At 52.9% G+C, this 17451-nt stretch overlaps 1 protein-coding gene across 2 annotated transcripts; it reads left to right on the top strand.

Annotated features, from left to right (window-relative positions):
- The first annotated feature begins 1727 nt into the window (after positions 1 to 1727).
- Positions 1728 to 17098, top strand: ARF1 (ADP ribosylation factor 1). 2 transcript variants are annotated; one of them, XM_033199118.1, is made up of 5 exons: positions 1728 to 1868; positions 14965 to 15149; positions 15229 to 15339; positions 15476 to 15600; positions 15745 to 17098. In XM_033199118.1, exons 2-5 carry the CDS (start codon positions 15002 to 15004, stop codon positions 15904 to 15906), a joined length of 546 nt encoding a protein of 181 aa, XP_033055009.1. In that variant the 5' UTR covers positions 1728 to 1868; positions 14965 to 15001; the 3' UTR covers positions 15907 to 17098. The 2 variants fall into 2 exon arrangements, with proteins under 2 accessions (XP_033055009.1, XP_033055008.1); XM_033199117.1 differs by lacking the exon at positions 1728 to 1868 and adding an exon at positions 2190 to 2613.
- Positions 17099 to 17451: the final 353 nt, after the last annotated feature.

The raw sequence follows: 17451 nt of genomic DNA on the forward strand, positions 1-17451 counted from the left end.
TAAAGGGGCCAGGCATGGTGGCTCACACCTGTATTCCCAGCACTTTGGGAGGCCAAGGCGGGTGGATCACCTGAGATCAGGAGTTCGAGACCAGCCATGGCCAACATAATGAAACCTTGTCTCCACTAAAAATACAAAAATTAGCTGGGCATAGGGGCAGGCGCCTGTAATCTCAGATACTTGGGAGGCTGAGGCAGCAGAATTGCTTGAACCCAGGAGGCGAAGATTGCAGTGAGCCAAGATTGTGTCACTGCACTCCAGTATGGGCGACAGAGCAAGATTCCATCTCAAAAAAAGAAAAAAAAAAAATAGAGTATTTTAAAGGAAGGGGAAGCAGGCTCTAGTTCCCACACAATACCCACTCAGTGACACTGGAGCCACCCCTGGCCACGCTCTGCCATCAGAGAACGAAAGCCAGGTCCCTTCAGCCCTAAAGTGGCCATAACTACATGTATCCCCCATGAAATGTCCGCACATGGCCCAGTTCTGGCTGAGCGGGGAGAGGCAGCACAATCAAAAGGCTCCACAAGCATCCACACCCCTCCCTGGGGCTTTCCAAGAGTACCTGAGATGCCTGTAGGGTGGGAGGGAGACCTCCTTCCCCTAAACAGACAACCTGCCGCAGCTTCACAGAAGTGAGATTTCAGACGGGAGCCCCAGGCAGAAAATGGGACTGAATTTGGGGGCAGGAGGGTCACCACTTCTGGGGTTCTTCGAAGCCACCGCAGGTGCAGCCCTGGGGGAGAACTCCGACCATCGCAGCCTGCAGAGGCAGTGAGGACGCCCTGCCCAAGGGGCAAGCAAGGTAGGTGATGGCGGCAGCAAAGGGGCGCAGGAGGCCTGGGCCAGGCCCAGTGACCCCACCCCTTAGGCCCTGTCCCCGGGCCTCCCCCTGGACAAATCAGGTTGATTCCCGACTTCCAGAATACCCAGAGAACTGTGCTGCACGGACACTCTCCCACAAGCCCAATCCCTCACAGTTGCACAAGGGAAGAGGCAAGAAGAACTGAGGGTGGTGGGCAGAGCCAGTCCTCTGTTCCCTTCTGACCAATCCAGGAGGGCTTCCTGGGAGCGGGGTCTCCTCCGCCTCAACTGGATCTCAGCTGAAAGGCCAACTCATTAGAGACCGCTGTGACCTCCCTTCTGGGCACCCGTCCCCAATTCTGGGCCCCACCCCCACAGCCCCGGACTCCCCCTGGGGTTCCCAGGCCACCTCCTCCTTTGCTTCATCTGTAGCCAACTCCCCGGCATGAGTCCGCGCGAGTCACTGCGGCCGCCGGGGCACCGAGGCCAGTGCGGGGACACAGCAGGCCTCCCTCCTTCGGACCTTCCGCCGCGGCCCCGCGAGTGCCACAGGTTTCCACAGGGCCGGGGCACACGGACCCGCGCAGCCTGGGAGCCAGGGACCCCAATCTCGGCGAAGGGGCGCCTCGCACCCCAGTCCTCATGCGGTCCCCGAGGGCTCGCGGTGACTGCCGGGTCGGGGAGGAGGAGGGTGGCAACCCGGCCCCGCCGCTCCAGTTGCTGCAGCAGCCGCGCGGGCCTCAGTCTCCGAATCTACCAAACAGGCGTGTGGGAGCCACAAGGTCTTTTCGGAAGACTCACAGGCGCAGGCGCAGACGGGTGCGCGCCTCTAGGGCGCGCGCGAGCTAGGACCGCGGCCCGGGGCGGGGTGTCCCCGGCCCCGCCCCCTGCAGCCCTTCTGGAGCCAGCGCGCCTGCGTCGCGGGCGCACGGTGGGCGGAGCTCCCGGCGTCCCCGCCCCTTACCCGGCGTTCCCCGCGCCCGTAGGCGCTGACGTGGCCGCCGTCAGAGCCGCCATCTTGTGGGAGCGAAACCAACGCCTGGCTCGGAGCAGCAGCCTCTGAGGTGAGGGCGAGGGGCGCGGGTCGGTGTGGGCCGTACACAAGTTGGAGCTGGCGGAGTCTGGGGACTGGCCTCAGGGCGACTTAAGGTTCGCGAAGGGCACCGCGATCCCGGCGGCGGCGGCGACAGGGCCGGGCCGGGGGCGGACGAGGACGGGCCGGGCTGAGGCTGGGGCCCGGCCGGAGTCGGGGCTGGGAGGGCGGGCGGGTCGGTGAGCTCCTCGCGCCCCTCACAGGTTCCTGGAGTCGCCCGCGGCCCCTTCTCCTCCTCTGCAGGTCCCTGCCCCCGCCCGTCGCCCGGAAGTCAGCCGGGACGCCAGGCTCTTCTCCAGGAAACCTGGGCTTCCTGCTTCCCTCGCCTCTGCCCCTCACGTTTCCCGAGGCCGCCCGCGCGTGGAGGGTTGGGGTAGCGGCCTCGGGGGCCGGTGGGGGTTGTGGGGCCTCCTCCACCCGAGTGCCGCTAGCGAGCGGCATCCGGGCTGACCGCCGCCTCGGGGACCGGGAAACTGAGGCTCAGGCGGCCCCAAGACGCCGTCAAGGTCACGTAGGTGGTGGGGGCTTGCACCTTCGCCTCCCGACTCCATCCAGTTCGTGTTTCCTCTGAGGAAGGCACTGGGTCAGGGGCGGTGAGAGCGAGCGGGCGGGCAGTGGACAGGACCCCTCGCCTTTCCCTGTCTGCTGAACGGAATGCGTGGACCTTCGGGGAAGCCCAGAGTGCCTCCCTTCACACCAGTGAGACGCGATTTGGAGTCAGTATGAAGTCTCCGGTGGCTTCCAGAGGGCCGGTCGATGTTCGCTTTAACTCCAGGGTGGTTTCCTTGACGTTCTCGGCAGTAGATAAGAAGGCCTCTTTTGAGCTGGTGAATCTTTAACTTGCCTGCGGAACGACCTGCTCGCAGACTCTAGGCCGCAGAGGCCGGCCCCAGCGCTCTCTCGGGGCACAGCCTGGGTGGTTACGGCTTGTGAGATTGGGGCTGGACAGCCGTGCGCACCTAGTGTTAGATAACCGTTCCGACGGCACCTCCTGGCACTCTCCCTTTCCGTCCAGGCAGCCAGTTGCTGCTTTGCAGGAATTGAGCAGAAATGCGCTCGGAATCGCAGACAGGAAAAGAAGGGAGGTCGGAGTCTTTGGATGGTCCCCGAAGTCGCCGCCTAGTTGAGAGCTGTAGAGTTGGTGCCACTGCCCCTATTGGAGTGGGCAGTTGTATTTCTTGTTACAGAACTAGTGGTCAGCAGTTTTCTTTGCCGCCGGCTGTTGCAAGGCTGGTGGTTCTGGCGTTTTCCGCAGTGTGTTGGGAGGAGTGTGAGTTGCCGAGGTGCAGTTATGTGCGGCCCCTGTGGCCCTCTGCTTTTGCGTTAGCCATTGTCTAACACGTGTGACTACATGGATGGTGTCCTCATTTAATTTGAATTTTCACCAGCACTACCAAGGTAGCCAGAACCATAAGGTCCTGAAATGCCGTACTATTAGCTGGGTCCAAAACTGAGAAGAATTGAGTAGTATAAATGTTAGTCACACATCTGATTGGCCACATTGTTAGAGGTGTGTTGTCCACGTTTTCACATGTTGGTAGACCGGAGAATATCTGTCACTTGTCTTTAGGTGTATCTTGTTGAAAATAAATCCAAATCATTGCAGCAGTAGGAATATGCTGTTGCCTCTCAGGCAGTTTTTCAGATTTGCTAGTTGGAAAAGATTTGAAATAGTTGGTGTGGACAACAGCTGAGTCACACAATGACTGTGAGTGAAAAGCAAAAACTGGTTCTGTGCCCCTCACAGTTCTGGTTTTGTACATCATGTAGTCTAGCTATGCGCTGTACCTCTTGCACAATATGGAGAGGACATTCAGACATCTTCACCTGCTCATATGCCCCTACGGACTGGACAGGCTTGAAACTATAGGAAGATGGATTTGGCCTTTCATTTTTCACTTCAGTAAAATTTAATATGGACTGTCAACTGCTGCAGTGATCATAGAAGTAGACCTAACTAAGAGAAAAAAACCTGTTGTGCAAGTTCACACGCGAAGTATATGACTGGTTTCAGAGAGTTGAAGCAGTTCTTTCTAGATTCTTCAAATTAAATGTCTCCTTGGTGTATTTAAACCTGCTCTTACTCACAGGCCGTGCTCACCAAGCTTTTGTACACACTTTTTCCTGAGCTGTGACCATTCTCTTGAGCAAGAGGCTGCAGCCAACCTGGGCTGGCGGGCCCATACTGTCTCTCATAGGCATTCTGTCCTCTCCCCCTGACCTTTCACCTGGGTAAGCTCAAGAGGGTGAAAGGAAGTAGAGTGCACTGTCAGAGGTAATTGGCAGAGAAACACGAAAAGGCCTTGCAGTGGGGATCTTAAATTATGAGAACTTGTGTTTTCTATGTTGTGCCTGCTCCTCATTGGTGTGGTTGGTTGGTAGGGGTATCCTGCCCGTAGCATCTGAAGTGGTCTTTTGGAAAAGGTTTAGCCCCTTCATGTTGGGATTCCAGGACTTGCCTTCATCCTCAGGTTGGTATTCTCCTGTGGTGGTTATAAACTCTAAGGCATAGTTGCACTTACCGCCTTACAGCTGTGCAGGTGCCCAGCACCGTCTTGGAAGGTAGTTTCACATTCTCAGGTGGGTCAGATGACCTTGTTAGCAACTTGACAGACATGTCCTGGATGTTTTTTGTTCCCAGGAGGCTCTCAGGTCCTCCCCCAGGGTCCTGTCACTCAACCATCTACAAGGCTGAGGAGACAGTGAGGCTGGCTGATTAGCCATAATGTCCTTGACTAATAATCCTGGTTTCCTGGTTCTCACACAGTGGTAACAAGGGCTTGCAGCCGGTTGTCAGCCAACAGACTGGGAAGGGTGGTGCTTCTTACAGGCCCTGATAAAAGGAGAAGCCTAAATGACATCAAGAGAAGAGACAGGGAAAGCATAAAAGGCAGATTTTCACAGGCACAGCAATTGAGAATGATTCTGTTTAGAAGGCAGACGTTCTCCCACACCCCTGAGGGCCAGGGCTCACTGCTAGTATACAGCATGAAGTGAACGGGAGACTTGATTCAGTCCATGAACATTTCAGGAAGTTAGAAGTCTATAGTTGTGGATTGCAAAATACATATCTGGCCTGCCTCCCATTTCCTGCCATACAACTACTAAAATACTTGGAATTTCCAAACTGATGATGTCTTTTTGTACCCTAATGAGTTGACCAGTGATGGGCAGCCCCTACGAAACTTCAGGGTAGGGCTAGTCACGGGGCCAAGGCAGGATTAGAGGGTTTCAGCCCCACTCTCCAATTTCCCCAGAGTGGAGAGGGACTGAAGATTGAGCTGGTCACCAGTAGCCAATAATTTAATCAATCACACCAATATCATGAAGCCACACTTTTGCCTTCAGTAGTTAACAGCATCTACAGCCCCGTGTTTCCACATTTGTACAAAGGAATGTACAGACTGAACCACACTTAAGTACATTACTGAAATAGCATGAAATTCCTTGTTGATGGGAAATATCCAAAAGGCCTGCCTGGGCTTTCAGAGAGCTTCCAGAAAGCTGAATTCATGGAGGTTCCTGGAGGGTGGCACGCCCAGGAGGGCAAGGTAGCTCTCTGTCTCTTCCCTCATACCCCACCCTATGCATCTCTCCATCTGTATTGTTTGTAATATCCTTTATGAAAAACCAGTAAACTTTAGTGTTTTTCTGAGTTCTATGAGCCACTCTAGCAAATTAATTGAACCCAAGGGGAAGGAGTTATGGGAACCCTGATTTGTAGATGGTTGTCCAGAAACACAGGTAAAATAACCTGGAGCCTGTGATTGCCTCCAGGTGGACAGTGTCAGAATTGAACTGAATTAAAGGACACCTAGCCGGTGTCTGCTGCAGAACGCAGAACTGGTTGCTTACTTGGCATGTGTGGAGAAACCCCTGCTCATGTGGTGTGAGAAGCGACCTGTGTTATAAGTGAGAAACTGAGTTTGGGTTTTCCTGTGTCCTCAAAATAGTGTGTTTTGAAAATCTTCTAGGCAGAATGTATTAAAATAGTTTTTACTCCCTGAAGGGATGCCAGCAAGCTAGAAAGATTCATTTCCAAAGGACTTCCAGTGGTAGCATGGCTAGATATGAGACATCTTTCCATTTGTGTCATACAGCAAGTTATTTTTGCAGTACCATATACACTATACGGGAAACTTTTAAGTATTTTATAGGTTTGATTTAGGTACAAATGGTCAAGAGGACTATTGCTAGATATCATCTAGACTCATCCTGAGGATTGGGAACGCAGGCAGTTAGATGTGCCTGTGCTTCATACATTCTGTAGATGGGAATGCAGTTGCTCACTCACTAATCAAATTTATTGATTTATATTTAAAATACTATGAATACATCTGGCAATTTTGGCGGTGACATATTCCTTAAAATATTTGTATTAACCAGGCACTGTAGCTCACACCTGTGTAGTGCAATCTACTTGGGAGGCTGAGGCAGGAGAGTAGATCACTTGAGCCTAGGAGGTGAAGGTTGCAGTGAGCTGTGATCATATCACTGCACTCCAGCTTGAGTAACAGAGCAAGAACCTTAGCTCTTAAAAAGAAAAAATGTATACCTTCTCACCAGCTGAGGACCTGGGGGCAGGTTTAGAAAACAGATTTTGAACATGCATCCCTCTTGTGGTGTCTAACATCACTGAGCTGCCACACTTTTTTGCCTTCAGTAGTTAACAGCATCTTCAACCCCATTTTTCCACATTTTTACCGTCAAATGAATGTTCAGACTAACCCACACATGAGTACAGTTTTTAAACAGCATGAAATTCGTTGTTGACGCGATAGGTTTTTTGTGACAAACTTAATTTTTAGGGAAAGCACATCTGCAGATGTATACAGTTGATCTTTATGAGCCCTAGGGGCCTGATAAACATTCTTTTGCCATTGTTTTCTCCTCTCCTTGGTAGTGAGTCACTTGTGCAATGCCCAGCGGAAGAGGGTGGGAGGCTGGGGAGGAAGGCCTGTTCTGGGCAAAGGAAGCCCTACTTGATGAGCATGAGGCTCCATGGGGGCAGGGGCTGTGACAGTGAGTACCACACAGAGCCACCCACACTGGTGGAGGGAAGGCAGGGAGATACCAGGACCATCCAGAAGGGGCTAAGTGTCATTTGACAGGTGCCATGTGAGCAGAGATGCGGAGTGGCCTGGGACAATCAGGGTAGAATCCCTGAGGTGGATGCGCTGGCTGAGTTTGGAGACCTGCCAGGAGCAGGGTGCATACTGGGTGGGAAGCCTGCTGGGGTGTGCACCGGCCCTCAGAGGGGGTCTACGATCCCCAGAAAAAGGATTTGGGGAATCTGGGGGGGGGGCATTTTGGGTGGCAGCACTGGCACCTTTGGCAGTGGCAAGAACACTTCCTGTCTGACCTTCATGTAGGGGAGGTCATCTAATGTCCCAGATGACCTAGACCTATGTCCTAGACTTGTTATAAATATGGAAAAAAAAAAACTTTTTTGTGCATAGTTTTAACAGGTGTTCTGAAGTTTCAGGAACAGAATCACCTTATAAATCAAAGATGATTGTGTATTGTTCTCTTCAGAATCATAGCAAGAATTCGGTTTCCAGAAGGAAAAACTACAGTGTTTGCTTCGTGGACACAGCTTGCCCTTGAGATTGGAGGTGTCCGTGCATGAGCAGCCTGGTAAGGGTGGTTCTCTGGCTGCCACCTTTGGTCCTCTAGCGTAGTTGTGAAGTCACTTTCCTTTACTCCCCGTTGCATCATAGTTGGGGCAGAGCAGTGGTTCTCTGCCATCTTGTGCGAGTGCTGGGATGCTGTCTCCACTTCCTTTTGGGTTGCCAGAGGCAGCATTTAGAGCACAGTGTGGGCATTATGTTGTGGACCAAGGCAGCCTGTTGCAAGGACCTGATCTGGAAGCAGCCGTGGGGCAGCTCTGAGCAGAGCATCGGGTCACCTGGCTGACTGGTGTGCTGAGAACATGCAGGAGGAGGCTGGAGACAGGGTTCTTGCCTGGGGAGCAGGAGGGAGGTTACTCGCATCACAGTGGAGAATGCCTGTTGGGTTTGGGTGGGGGGTTTCGGCAGCAAAGCTAGCTGTCAAGGGGCAGGAATTGGGAGGAGGGTCTAAAGCCTTGAAGAGAAATATGGGGTCGCTGTGTAGGGGCCACCATCACCTGGAGAGCAGGGCAGATGCCAGTGTGTGTGTGAGACCTAGGTCACCTGAGGGGAGGTCCCCAGAGTGTGTCCCTGCGGTGTGCCTTTCTCTTACCTTCTGGAGTGCATCCAGAAGCGAGGATTTCCTGCAAGGGTAGTGGCCTCCCAGGGCCTGTTGGGGGTGTCCCTGTCTCTTTACATGTCTGACCAGGGTGGGGTGGAGTGGGGTGGCAAGGCAGTGCTCATCCCAAAGCTGGGGGAAACCTGGTGATGGCTCCCACTCCCATTGTTGCACTTCGCTTTTGATTCCTCTGGAAGAGCAAGTCTTTGTGTGGTGTTTCTCCTCAGCCCACATTTTAAAAATGAAAGTTTCTTGAAGGCAGAAATCAAGTTTTAGGCATTGGCTCAATTACTGGTGCAGCCACTGCATTAATTTTCTTTAACCTGGTATGGAGAAGCTGCAAGGGCCCCACCCCCTCCTAGTAGTTGGAGGAAGGAGCAACTTGCTCTCCCAGTTTATGACAGCAACACCAGCAGTGTGCTGTTCCAGTTCCCCATTTTTTTTTTTTTTTCAAGTGATGTGGAAAGGGGCCTTCAGGGCGCTGGATCCCCTGGCCCCACACAAGGGTGGGCCCATGTTCACCCCAAACAGCGCCTGGCAGTAACTCAGTGCCCAGCATGTCTGTGGTCAGTGTGTAGTTCAGGAAGTGAACTGGCAAAGCTGAATAAATGAGATTTACTTCCCAGCAGAGGTCAGAGGCCCTTTCATCCTCTCTTCCTGGGTTCTTGGCACTCCCCTGAAAACCAGGGTAGCATTGTCACATCAGATAGCTCTGCCATGTCTGCGCTGACCTTGCCAAGATGGGCGTTGTGCACTCAGCCTCTGGTCATTGCTGGAACCAGCGGCCTCCATGTGAGGTACAGGGGAACGCACTGCTAGCAGATGGTTGGGGTATGGACACTCATCCTGCCCTCTTGACTTGGTGCTGTGCCATCACAGTCACTCGCTGTTTAGCATGCTGTTTAGAGTGAATCACAAGGGTCCAGGCCCCTGGGAGTGCCTCCCCTCAAGTTGGAAGAGCCCTTAGGCACGGCATAGGCTCCTGGCAGAATTGGGCTGGGCCATGATCCAGGGCGTTGGCATCTCACCTAGGAGTTGGGGTTCTGGTCAGAAGTCCTGTGGAGACAGGGTCTCCCCTGTGGGCACCAAACTGACCTCAAACTGCTGGTTCTTTGGCCCTGGGGATGGGGTTGGTTGAAGTATTCTCCCTGCATCTGTCACCTGCACAGCAGGGATGCTGTGTTTCTTGACTGTTCCCCGTTGCAGTGTTAAATCCCTGCAGGTTCCTCATTCTCAGCTTGTGTTGTGAGTTTCAGTGTTGTGGGCTAATGTGGATTTGCATTTCTGGTCTTGGTTTTCCCAGTGACTAGTCTGTCAGCCACTGCACTGGGGACCAGGTAGAGGTCAACTGCACCCTACCTGCCAGAGTAGAAATACTGGTAGGCCCCAGGCTCTGCTGCCCCTTCCATGTCCTTGTGTAGGCATCCATGGACAAAGCTGACTCACAGGGTTTGCACAGCTGCAGGGAGGCCAGGAAACATGGGTTTTATTCTAGAGGGCCTTGTGCTCAGTGACAGACCAGAGTCCCATCACTGAGAGAGCAGGGCAGGGGCAGCACAAAGGACTGGATGGCGTTTGCTATGATGCTGTATGCATAGCCAGCGCAAGTCCCTCATTGTAGCTATGGTCAGGGGTCATAAGACACTGCCCTCAGAAGCCCTAGGAGCCCACCTGGTGTGTGCTCAGAGCTGTGCATCTGCATATTTCAGAAGGGCTTATGTTTGGTGAGGTGCTTTGAGGACAGCAGATGTGTTAGAGGGGACCCTCGTCTCCTAATGGCTTGTGGGGTCACTGCATCAAGTTGTAATGCCTAATGAGCTCCTCTAAAAACATCCTGAAACTTTTGTAAAAAAAAAAAAAAACCCAGCAGATTCAGTGGGACTCACCTTCAGATGCAGGCCAGAATGAGAGTTCTAGAATGTATGTGCTGTTCTTTTGTCTCAGTCTGCATGATTGCAAGTCTCTTCAACATGATTGGGTCCATAGAGTGTCTCGGTCGTGTGTCTTCCCCTCTGATCATGCCTTTTGATTCGCACCTGTGTCACAATTGTGCTGGCTTGTGAGATGTGTCTGCCTGTCACCGTTATCGGCACATTTAGTTTTCCCTTTACATGAGTTTTGGTAAAATAGTGACAAAATGTAATGCAGTGCTCAGTTGCAGAAAAATGTCAGGTCTACAGAAATGGAGCATTTGGCTGGTGGGTAGACTGATGACCACAGGCTTTATTTGGCTGCTATGGTAAACAAGCAGCAGCTTGTGCAGGTGAGAATAAATGGCCATATTGCATTTCATTTTAAGGACTCTCTTAAAATGAAAATCCCCATGTGGGAAATTAACACAGGCTTTCACAAAATTGATCATCTACACTATATGTATGACTGTTGAAAGGCTGCTGTTCCTCAGAAATCCTTAAAATGTTGTATAATGTACATGAGTCCCTTCGGAAAGTCATCAACTTTGTTCAGTTTCCTCAGATTAGATAGTAAAATTGAGATTATGAACTATAAAGATGTGTGTAATTTATCTGTCAGTGAACTTGACTTTAATAAAAGCTTTTTAAAAAAGAACTCTGGGTGGGGTGCATTGGCTCACACGCATAGTTCTAAATACTGTGGAGGTCAGGGCAGGAGGATCACTGGAGCCCAAGAGTTCAAGACCAGCCTGGGCAGGATAGCGAGACCCTGTCTGTAGAAAATATTAAAAATCAGCCAGGCGTGGCGGCGTGCCTCTGCAGTCCCTGCTACTTGGGAGGCTGAGGTGGGAGGTTCACTTGAGCCCAGGTGTTCAAGGCTGCAATGGGCTATGATCGAACCGCTGAATTCCAACCTGGGTGACAGAGTGAGGCCCTGTCTCAAAAAGTGAACTCTGGATGTCACTGGCTTTCCATGTAAGCAGAGCACACATCATGTGAGCCCCATTCGTGGATGTCAGTCAGCGGAACAAAATCTTGGACCTGGAGCTTGTTTGTCCTGTGCTAGAGGTTGGAGGTATCTCTGTCTTTTTGTTGGTTCTTGTCAGTTCAAGTCACTTAGAGATTCTGTTCCATACACCAGCTCTGACAGGTTGGGGAAAATGATCTACCTTCTGCCTGCGCCTGTTCCCTTCCCTGACTCATGCCAAAGCATCCCTGAGATCTGCAAGGGACTGAGGATGGTACTGGCTGGTGGTCTGGGTACAGGCCACAGAGGCGCTGGCTCCCCTGTGCATCTGGACCATTTTGGTCGGATCCGTTCATAGACACAAAACGGATGTGAACTCACAGAGCTGCATTTTCTCCCCACCCCGTTCAGTGAGGTGTCAGGGAATGTAGCTGCCAGAGGTGACTGTCCTGTTCTCTGGTGTAATGCCTGAAGGCCACCTTAACCATTGGTCTCTGGTCCTCACTGAAGAAAAAAACATTCTTCCTAAAAGACTTTTCTTCCCCAGAGTTGGAGCCCACAGGGTGGTCAGGAAAGAGAAGTAGCCACTGGCGGCTCCTGGCATCCTCCTGCTGGGCAGCCTTCCTCTCATAGTGTGAGGGGTCCCATCGTGTACAAGCAGGAAGGCTCTGAGAAAGCCAGGGTTTGCTGCTACCACAGGATAATTCCGATGAACCTGAAAAGAGGGTTTTGGCTTGTGTGGGGGGAACTCTGGTGGAAGAAAGGGTGACAGCACTTGGCCTGGGCATGACACAAGTTAGGCCCTGGAATTGAGAGCGGGGTTTGCTGTGGATCTTTCTCCCTCGTCCGAGACTCTGTTGGGTCTCCACCTGTCACAGAAGCAGTAAATGGTGCAGGGGCTGGCAGGTCCAGGGTCCTGTGGGAATGCTGGAATGTGCCAAGGCAGGATGTGCCAGCCACCCTCTGCCCATGTGTGCAGCAGGGCCGCAGATGTGCTTGTGGGTGGGAGAAACTAGGCTGGCTGTGCTGATGTCTTGACACCTGAGGTTCAGCCCTCCTGGTTCTGCCATTCCCTTGCAGGGCTGCTTCCCTCCTCTGGGGACTCTAATGCTTTGGTCTGTTAGAAAAAAAAAAAAAAAAGGCTGGGCATGGTGGCTCACTCCTGTCATCCCAGCACTTTGGGAGACCCAGGTGGGCTGACCAACATGGTGAAACCCCGTGTCTACTAAAAATAAAAAAAAAAATTAGCTGGGCGTGGTGGCGTGCGCCTGTAGTCCCAGGTACTCCAGAAGCTGAGGCAGGAGAATCTCTTGAATCTGGGAGGCGGAGGTTGCAGTGAGCCGAGATCGCGCCTGGGAGGTTGCAGTGTGCTGCAATTCTCCCAAGCGCCAGCATGTGTGGATCGTGGACAGTGCTGGAGTCAAGTCCTCCTAGACTTGTTAACTTGTAAAGTTAACAAGCCTTTGACACCACACACCCTTGCCTTAGCTTTCCAACACCCCAGTAATAACATCAGGACTCCCTGAGTATCGTACACCATATGTTTTCCTGGAGTAACTCATAAAAGGCCCTCTTTTCATTCCATTTCATGTTTTTGAGTTTTTCCTGCGAACCTGTCATTAGTTTTTCCCCATTGCTCAGAGTTGCCCAACCCCATAATACAAGAACACGTAGGTGATGTGCCCCATTCTTGCAGGTGTCCACTTCCTGCTCCAGTCCGAGGGAGTTGGCTAGGCTGCTGCTCTCTCTCCACGTTGCTGTGGGCTTGCATCCTCTCCCTGGATCCCTGGGGGAGCTTCTTGCAGGGAGCACGTGAGAGGTCTGAGGCCCTGCGGTTTGGGAGTTATTTTCATTCTCCCTAACACTTGTTGGATACTTTGGCTGGGTATAGAATTAAAGGTCATGTTCTAGGGTTTGAAAGCACTGTTTCAGAGACCCACCTTGAACCTTTAGTGGGTCTCATCTAGGTCCTTGGCTTTGTGCTTCGGCCCTGGGTCCCCACTCTGGAACACAGAAAAATTTCACCCCGTAATTTCATACGTTCTTTCTTTTAGGGTTTCCGTTAGTTGATATCTTCAGTTAACATAGTCTTCTGTCTTCAGTCTCCTGTCTTGGTTGCCTTCTTCCAGATTCCTTTTATATTTGGGTCTCTTATGTTGGTGGCCTTTCAAAGGCAGACAGGCCAGTCTCTTTAGGGGGTGGGGGTGGAGCTCCAGTTGCTTGTGTGTGGATCTGCTGGGGCATATAGGACTCTCAGGAATTATTCTGGAATTTCATGGCTCAAGTGTGTTGTCATGGCTCAGCGCAGGCCTAAACCCTGCTGCAGCTGCTCCCCTAGACCAAGCTTGTCCAACCCTTAGGCCGCATGTGGCCCAGGATGGCTTTGAACCTGACCCAACACAAATTTCTAATAAAACATTGATATTTGGGGGGGTGGGGGGGGTTGTTTTGGTTTGGTTCATCAGCTGTTGTGTTAGTATATTTTGTGTGTGGTTCAAGACAATTATTCTTCCATTGTGGCCCAGGGTAGCCAAGATTGGACATTCCTGCCCTAGACAGTCCCAGCTTCATCCCTTGGGTCCCAGGTGGTCCAGCTTTCTCTGCCTGGTCAGTCATCACGTCTAGGGTCTTCCTCCCTTTTCTCTGCCCTTCAAGGTGTGTGTGTCATTTTGGTGTCTTCATTGGCAGTGGTTGCAGGAGTGGACTGAGAGGGCACGTATTCAGGCTCTTCTGTGTTCCATGGGTGGTGGTCTTCCTCTGGGCTTAGAAAACCTGGCTGTCCCCAAAAAGGGAACACTACAGTGAAGGTCCTTATAAATTTCAGAATTCATTTAAGTTTCAGAATAGGTGATATGTTCAAAACCAAGAGCAAAGTGTCCAGAGGACACTGATCCAGCTTGAAGGAGTTCTGCGGCTCATCTGGGATGATGGCAGTGTCAAATCAGCCACGGGCGGCCAGTTCACACCCACTGAAACACGCAGGCATGTGTGGGCTCTCACCAATGTTGAGAAATGGAGAAGAGGCATTTCGTTGAAGTAGTGCGCGGGGGTGACTGGATGAGAAAGTCACAGCAGACAGTCATGGCCATGATTTAGCCAAAAGCTGCCTCCATGTGGAACCCCTGGTGGAGGAGGTCTGATGAGGGGTGGGCGTGGTAACAGGCTCCTTGCATGTCCTCTTGAAGGCAGAAGCCTTCTTTACTCAGGGTAAGCCCCCCTCCGGGTGCAGTGAAGAAGCAGTCAGTGTTTCAGAAAGTGACCAGTTTTTTCTCAAGTCCCTGTTGGGAATAAAATCACCTGATTCGTGAAAGTGCCCGCTGGGCAGTGAGGCCAAAGCCTAACAGCTTCAGTGTCCTTACAGAGGCGTCTGGGCATTGGAGGCCCTTCCTGCTGGAGTCTCTGCAGGGCTCTGATGGTGGGTGCCAGCCAGTCGACTTAATTGCTGTCCCTGATATTTGTGTTCTGCTGAGGGAACCCCTACCATTGCGGCGTGAGGCACTCATGGCGTGCGTGCCGCATCGAGGCATTTCCTCATGGGAGTGTGTCCCTGAAGGTGGCCTGCTGTGTCTGGCCTGGTCCTGTGTGCTCTGGTCCTTGTGAGTGTGGGGAAGCAGAGTGAGTTCTGTGTTGGAGTGTAGAGGAGCCTTGCACGCACCTGGAAGCCAGTCCTCAGGCAGCCAGCGTCCCCTCCTGCGTAGGCTGGGATGAGGCAGCCTTTCTGGCCATGCCGTCATGGGGATGGCTTCCCAAGGTGAGGGCAACAGCTTCTCAATTCTGACACAGCTGTTTTCCCTCAGCCCCCATCCTGAGGTGGATTTGGGGGCCTTGGGAGGCAGGGCTGTTTCCCTGTAGGCTTCCAGGAGGTGGGGTGAGGCAGTGGTGTGTCCCTGGGTGGGTGGGCTCTGAGCAACTGCTGCTGGGCAGCACAGAACCAGACATGGAGCACCTTGTCTCTCCAGGTGTCCCTGGCCAGTGTCCTTCCACCTGTCCACAAATATGGGGAACATCTTCGCCAACCTCTTCAAGGGCCTTTTTGGCAAAAAAGAAATGCGCATCCTCATGGTGGGCCTGGATGCTGCGGGGAAGACCACGATCCTGTACAAGCTTAAGCTGGGTGAGATCGTGACCACCATTCCCACCATAGGTGAGGTGGGGGCCAGTAGGGAGTGGGTTGGGCTGGACTGGGCCAAGGTACAAGGCCTCACCCTGCATCCCGCACCCAGGCTTCAACGTGGAAACCGTGGAGTATAAGAACATCAGCTTCACTGTGTGGGATGTGGGTGGCCAGGACAAGATCCGGCCCCTGTGGCGCCACTACTTCCAGAACACACAAGGTGAGTGGCTGGGGCCTGGTCCCATGGGCCCTCCTGCTTCTAGAGAGGGGGGCAGCCCATAGATGCAGCATCGATGCCCATAGATGTGGCAGGGGGCCTGTGTTCCCATGACCATTTGACACTGGCTGCCCCGCAGGCCTGATCTTCGTGGTGGACAGCAATGACAGAGAGCGCGTGAACGAGGCCCGTGAGGAGCTCATGAGAATGCTGGCCGAGGACGAGCTCCGGGATGCTGTCCTCCTGGTGTTCGCCAACAAGCAGGTAGGCACCCGGGCCAGCCTGGGTAATGTGAGGCGCCAGCATGGGTTCCTCCAGGGCGCCTGGTGGTAGGGGTTACTGGAGGCTGGTGGGGCCCCTTTCTGTGTCCTGGGGACAGCCCTTCCCACGAACCCTTCCTTCCCCCAGGACCTCCCCAACGCCATGAATGCAGCTGAGATCACAGACAAGCTGGGGCTGCACTCCCTACGCCACAGGAACTGGTACATTCAGGCCACCTGCGCCACCAGCGGTGACGGGCTCTATGAAGGACTGGACTGGCTGTCCAATCAGCTGCGGAACCAGAAGTGAATGCGACCCCCCTCCCTCTCACTCCTCTTGCCCTCTGCTTTACTCTCATGTGGCAAACGTGCGGCTCGTGGTGTGAGTGCCAGAAGCTGCCTCCGTGGTTTGGTCACCGTGTGCATCGCACCGTGCTGTAAATGTGGCAGACGCAGCCTGCGGCCAGGCTTTTTATTTAATGTAAATAGTTTTTGTTTCCAATGAGGCAGTTTCTGGTACTCCTATGCAATATTACTCAGCTTTTTTTATTGTAAAAAGAAAACTCACTGTTAAGTGCTGAGAGGGGATTTAGGCCCATGGGCACCTGGCCTCCAGGAGTCGCTGTGTTGGGAGAGCTGGGCATGCCCTTGGCTTTAGAGCTGTGTTGAAATCCATTTTGGTGGTTGGTTTTTAACCCAAACTCAGTGCATTTTTTAAAATAGTTAAGAATCCAAGTCAAGAACACTTGAACACACAGAAGGGAGACCCCGCCTAGCATAGATTTGCAGTTATGGCCTGGATGCCGGTCACCAGCCCAGCTGTTCCCTCAGGAACATGTGGTGGCGCAGCAGACCGCGATCAATTCTGCATGGTCATAGTAGAGATCCCCGCAACTCGCTTGTCCTTGGGTCACCCTGCATTCCATAGCCATGTGCTTGTCCCTGTGCTCCCACGGTTCGCAGGGGCCAGGCTGGGAGCCCATAGCCACCCCACTCTCCCGCAGGCCGCCCCACCCACCTTCAGGCAGCCTATGGGATCCCGCAGGGCCCCATCTGTCCCTCGGTGACCGTGTGGCCAGAGTGGGTCCGCCGTCCCCAACCCTCGTGCTCGCTCAGACACTTTGGCAGGATGTCTGGGGCCTCACCAGCAGGAGCGCGTGTAAGCCGGGCAGGCGGTCCACCTAGACCCACAGCCCCTTGGGAGCACCCCACCTCTGTGTGTGATGTAGCTTTCTCTCCCTCAGCCTGCAAGGGTCCGATTTGCCATTGAAAAAGACAACCTCTACTTTTTTCTTTTGTATTTTGATAAAACACTGAAGAAGCTGGAGCTGTTAAATTTATCTTGGGGAAACCTCAGAACTGGTCTATTTGGTGTCGTGGAACCTCTTACTGCTTTCAATACACGATTAGTAATCAACTGTTTTGTATACTTGTTTTCAGTTTTCATTTCGACAAACAAGCACTGTAATTATAGCTATTAGAATAAAATCTCTTAACTATTTCACCGGCTCTCCAGTGCTTCCACGTAGGCATACTGCCCCCAGGAGATGGTGGGTCAGCCAGCTTTAGGAAGTGCAGGTGACTGCCTAGGGCCACCACCTGAGTCCATACCCTCCCCATGTCCCCTCCTGAGTGTGTGGACACTTCTCTGTGTCTGTGTGAGAGGCTCTTCCAGCATGGTTGCCCACACTGACCTTGGTCTCTGCAGTCCTGTTGGGCCCAGCCAGTGAGAACTGGGCCACACAGGGCAGGGGTCAGCAGGCACCATGGAAGACCTCAGCCTCCATCCCCCCCTCCCTCGGCCTGCTGCTGAACCCGCTTTATATAACTGACTATGGGGCAGGGCTACTGCTAG

This window comes from Trachypithecus francoisi, unplaced genomic scaffold (genome assembly GCF_009764315.1).
Source record: "Trachypithecus francoisi isolate TF-2019V2 unplaced genomic scaffold, Tfra_2.0 Lachesis_group5, whole genome shotgun sequence".
NCBI classification, from domain to species: Eukaryota; Metazoa; Chordata; class Mammalia; order Primates; family Cercopithecidae; genus Trachypithecus; species Trachypithecus francoisi.

Coding starts and splice junctions, on each gene's coding strand:
- ARF1 (XM_033199117.1), top strand. CDS start 2,552: ATGCGTGGACCTTCGGGGAAGCCCAGAGTGCCTCCCTTCACACCAGTG. Junction 2,614..14,964: donor CCAGTGAGACGCGATTTGGA/GTCAGTATGAAG, acceptor TTGTCTCTCCAG/GTGTCCCTGGCCAGTGTCCT. Junction 15,601..15,744: donor TGGTGTTCGCCAACAAGCAG/GTAGGCACCCGG, acceptor TCCTTCCCCCAG/GACCTCCCCAACGCCATGAA.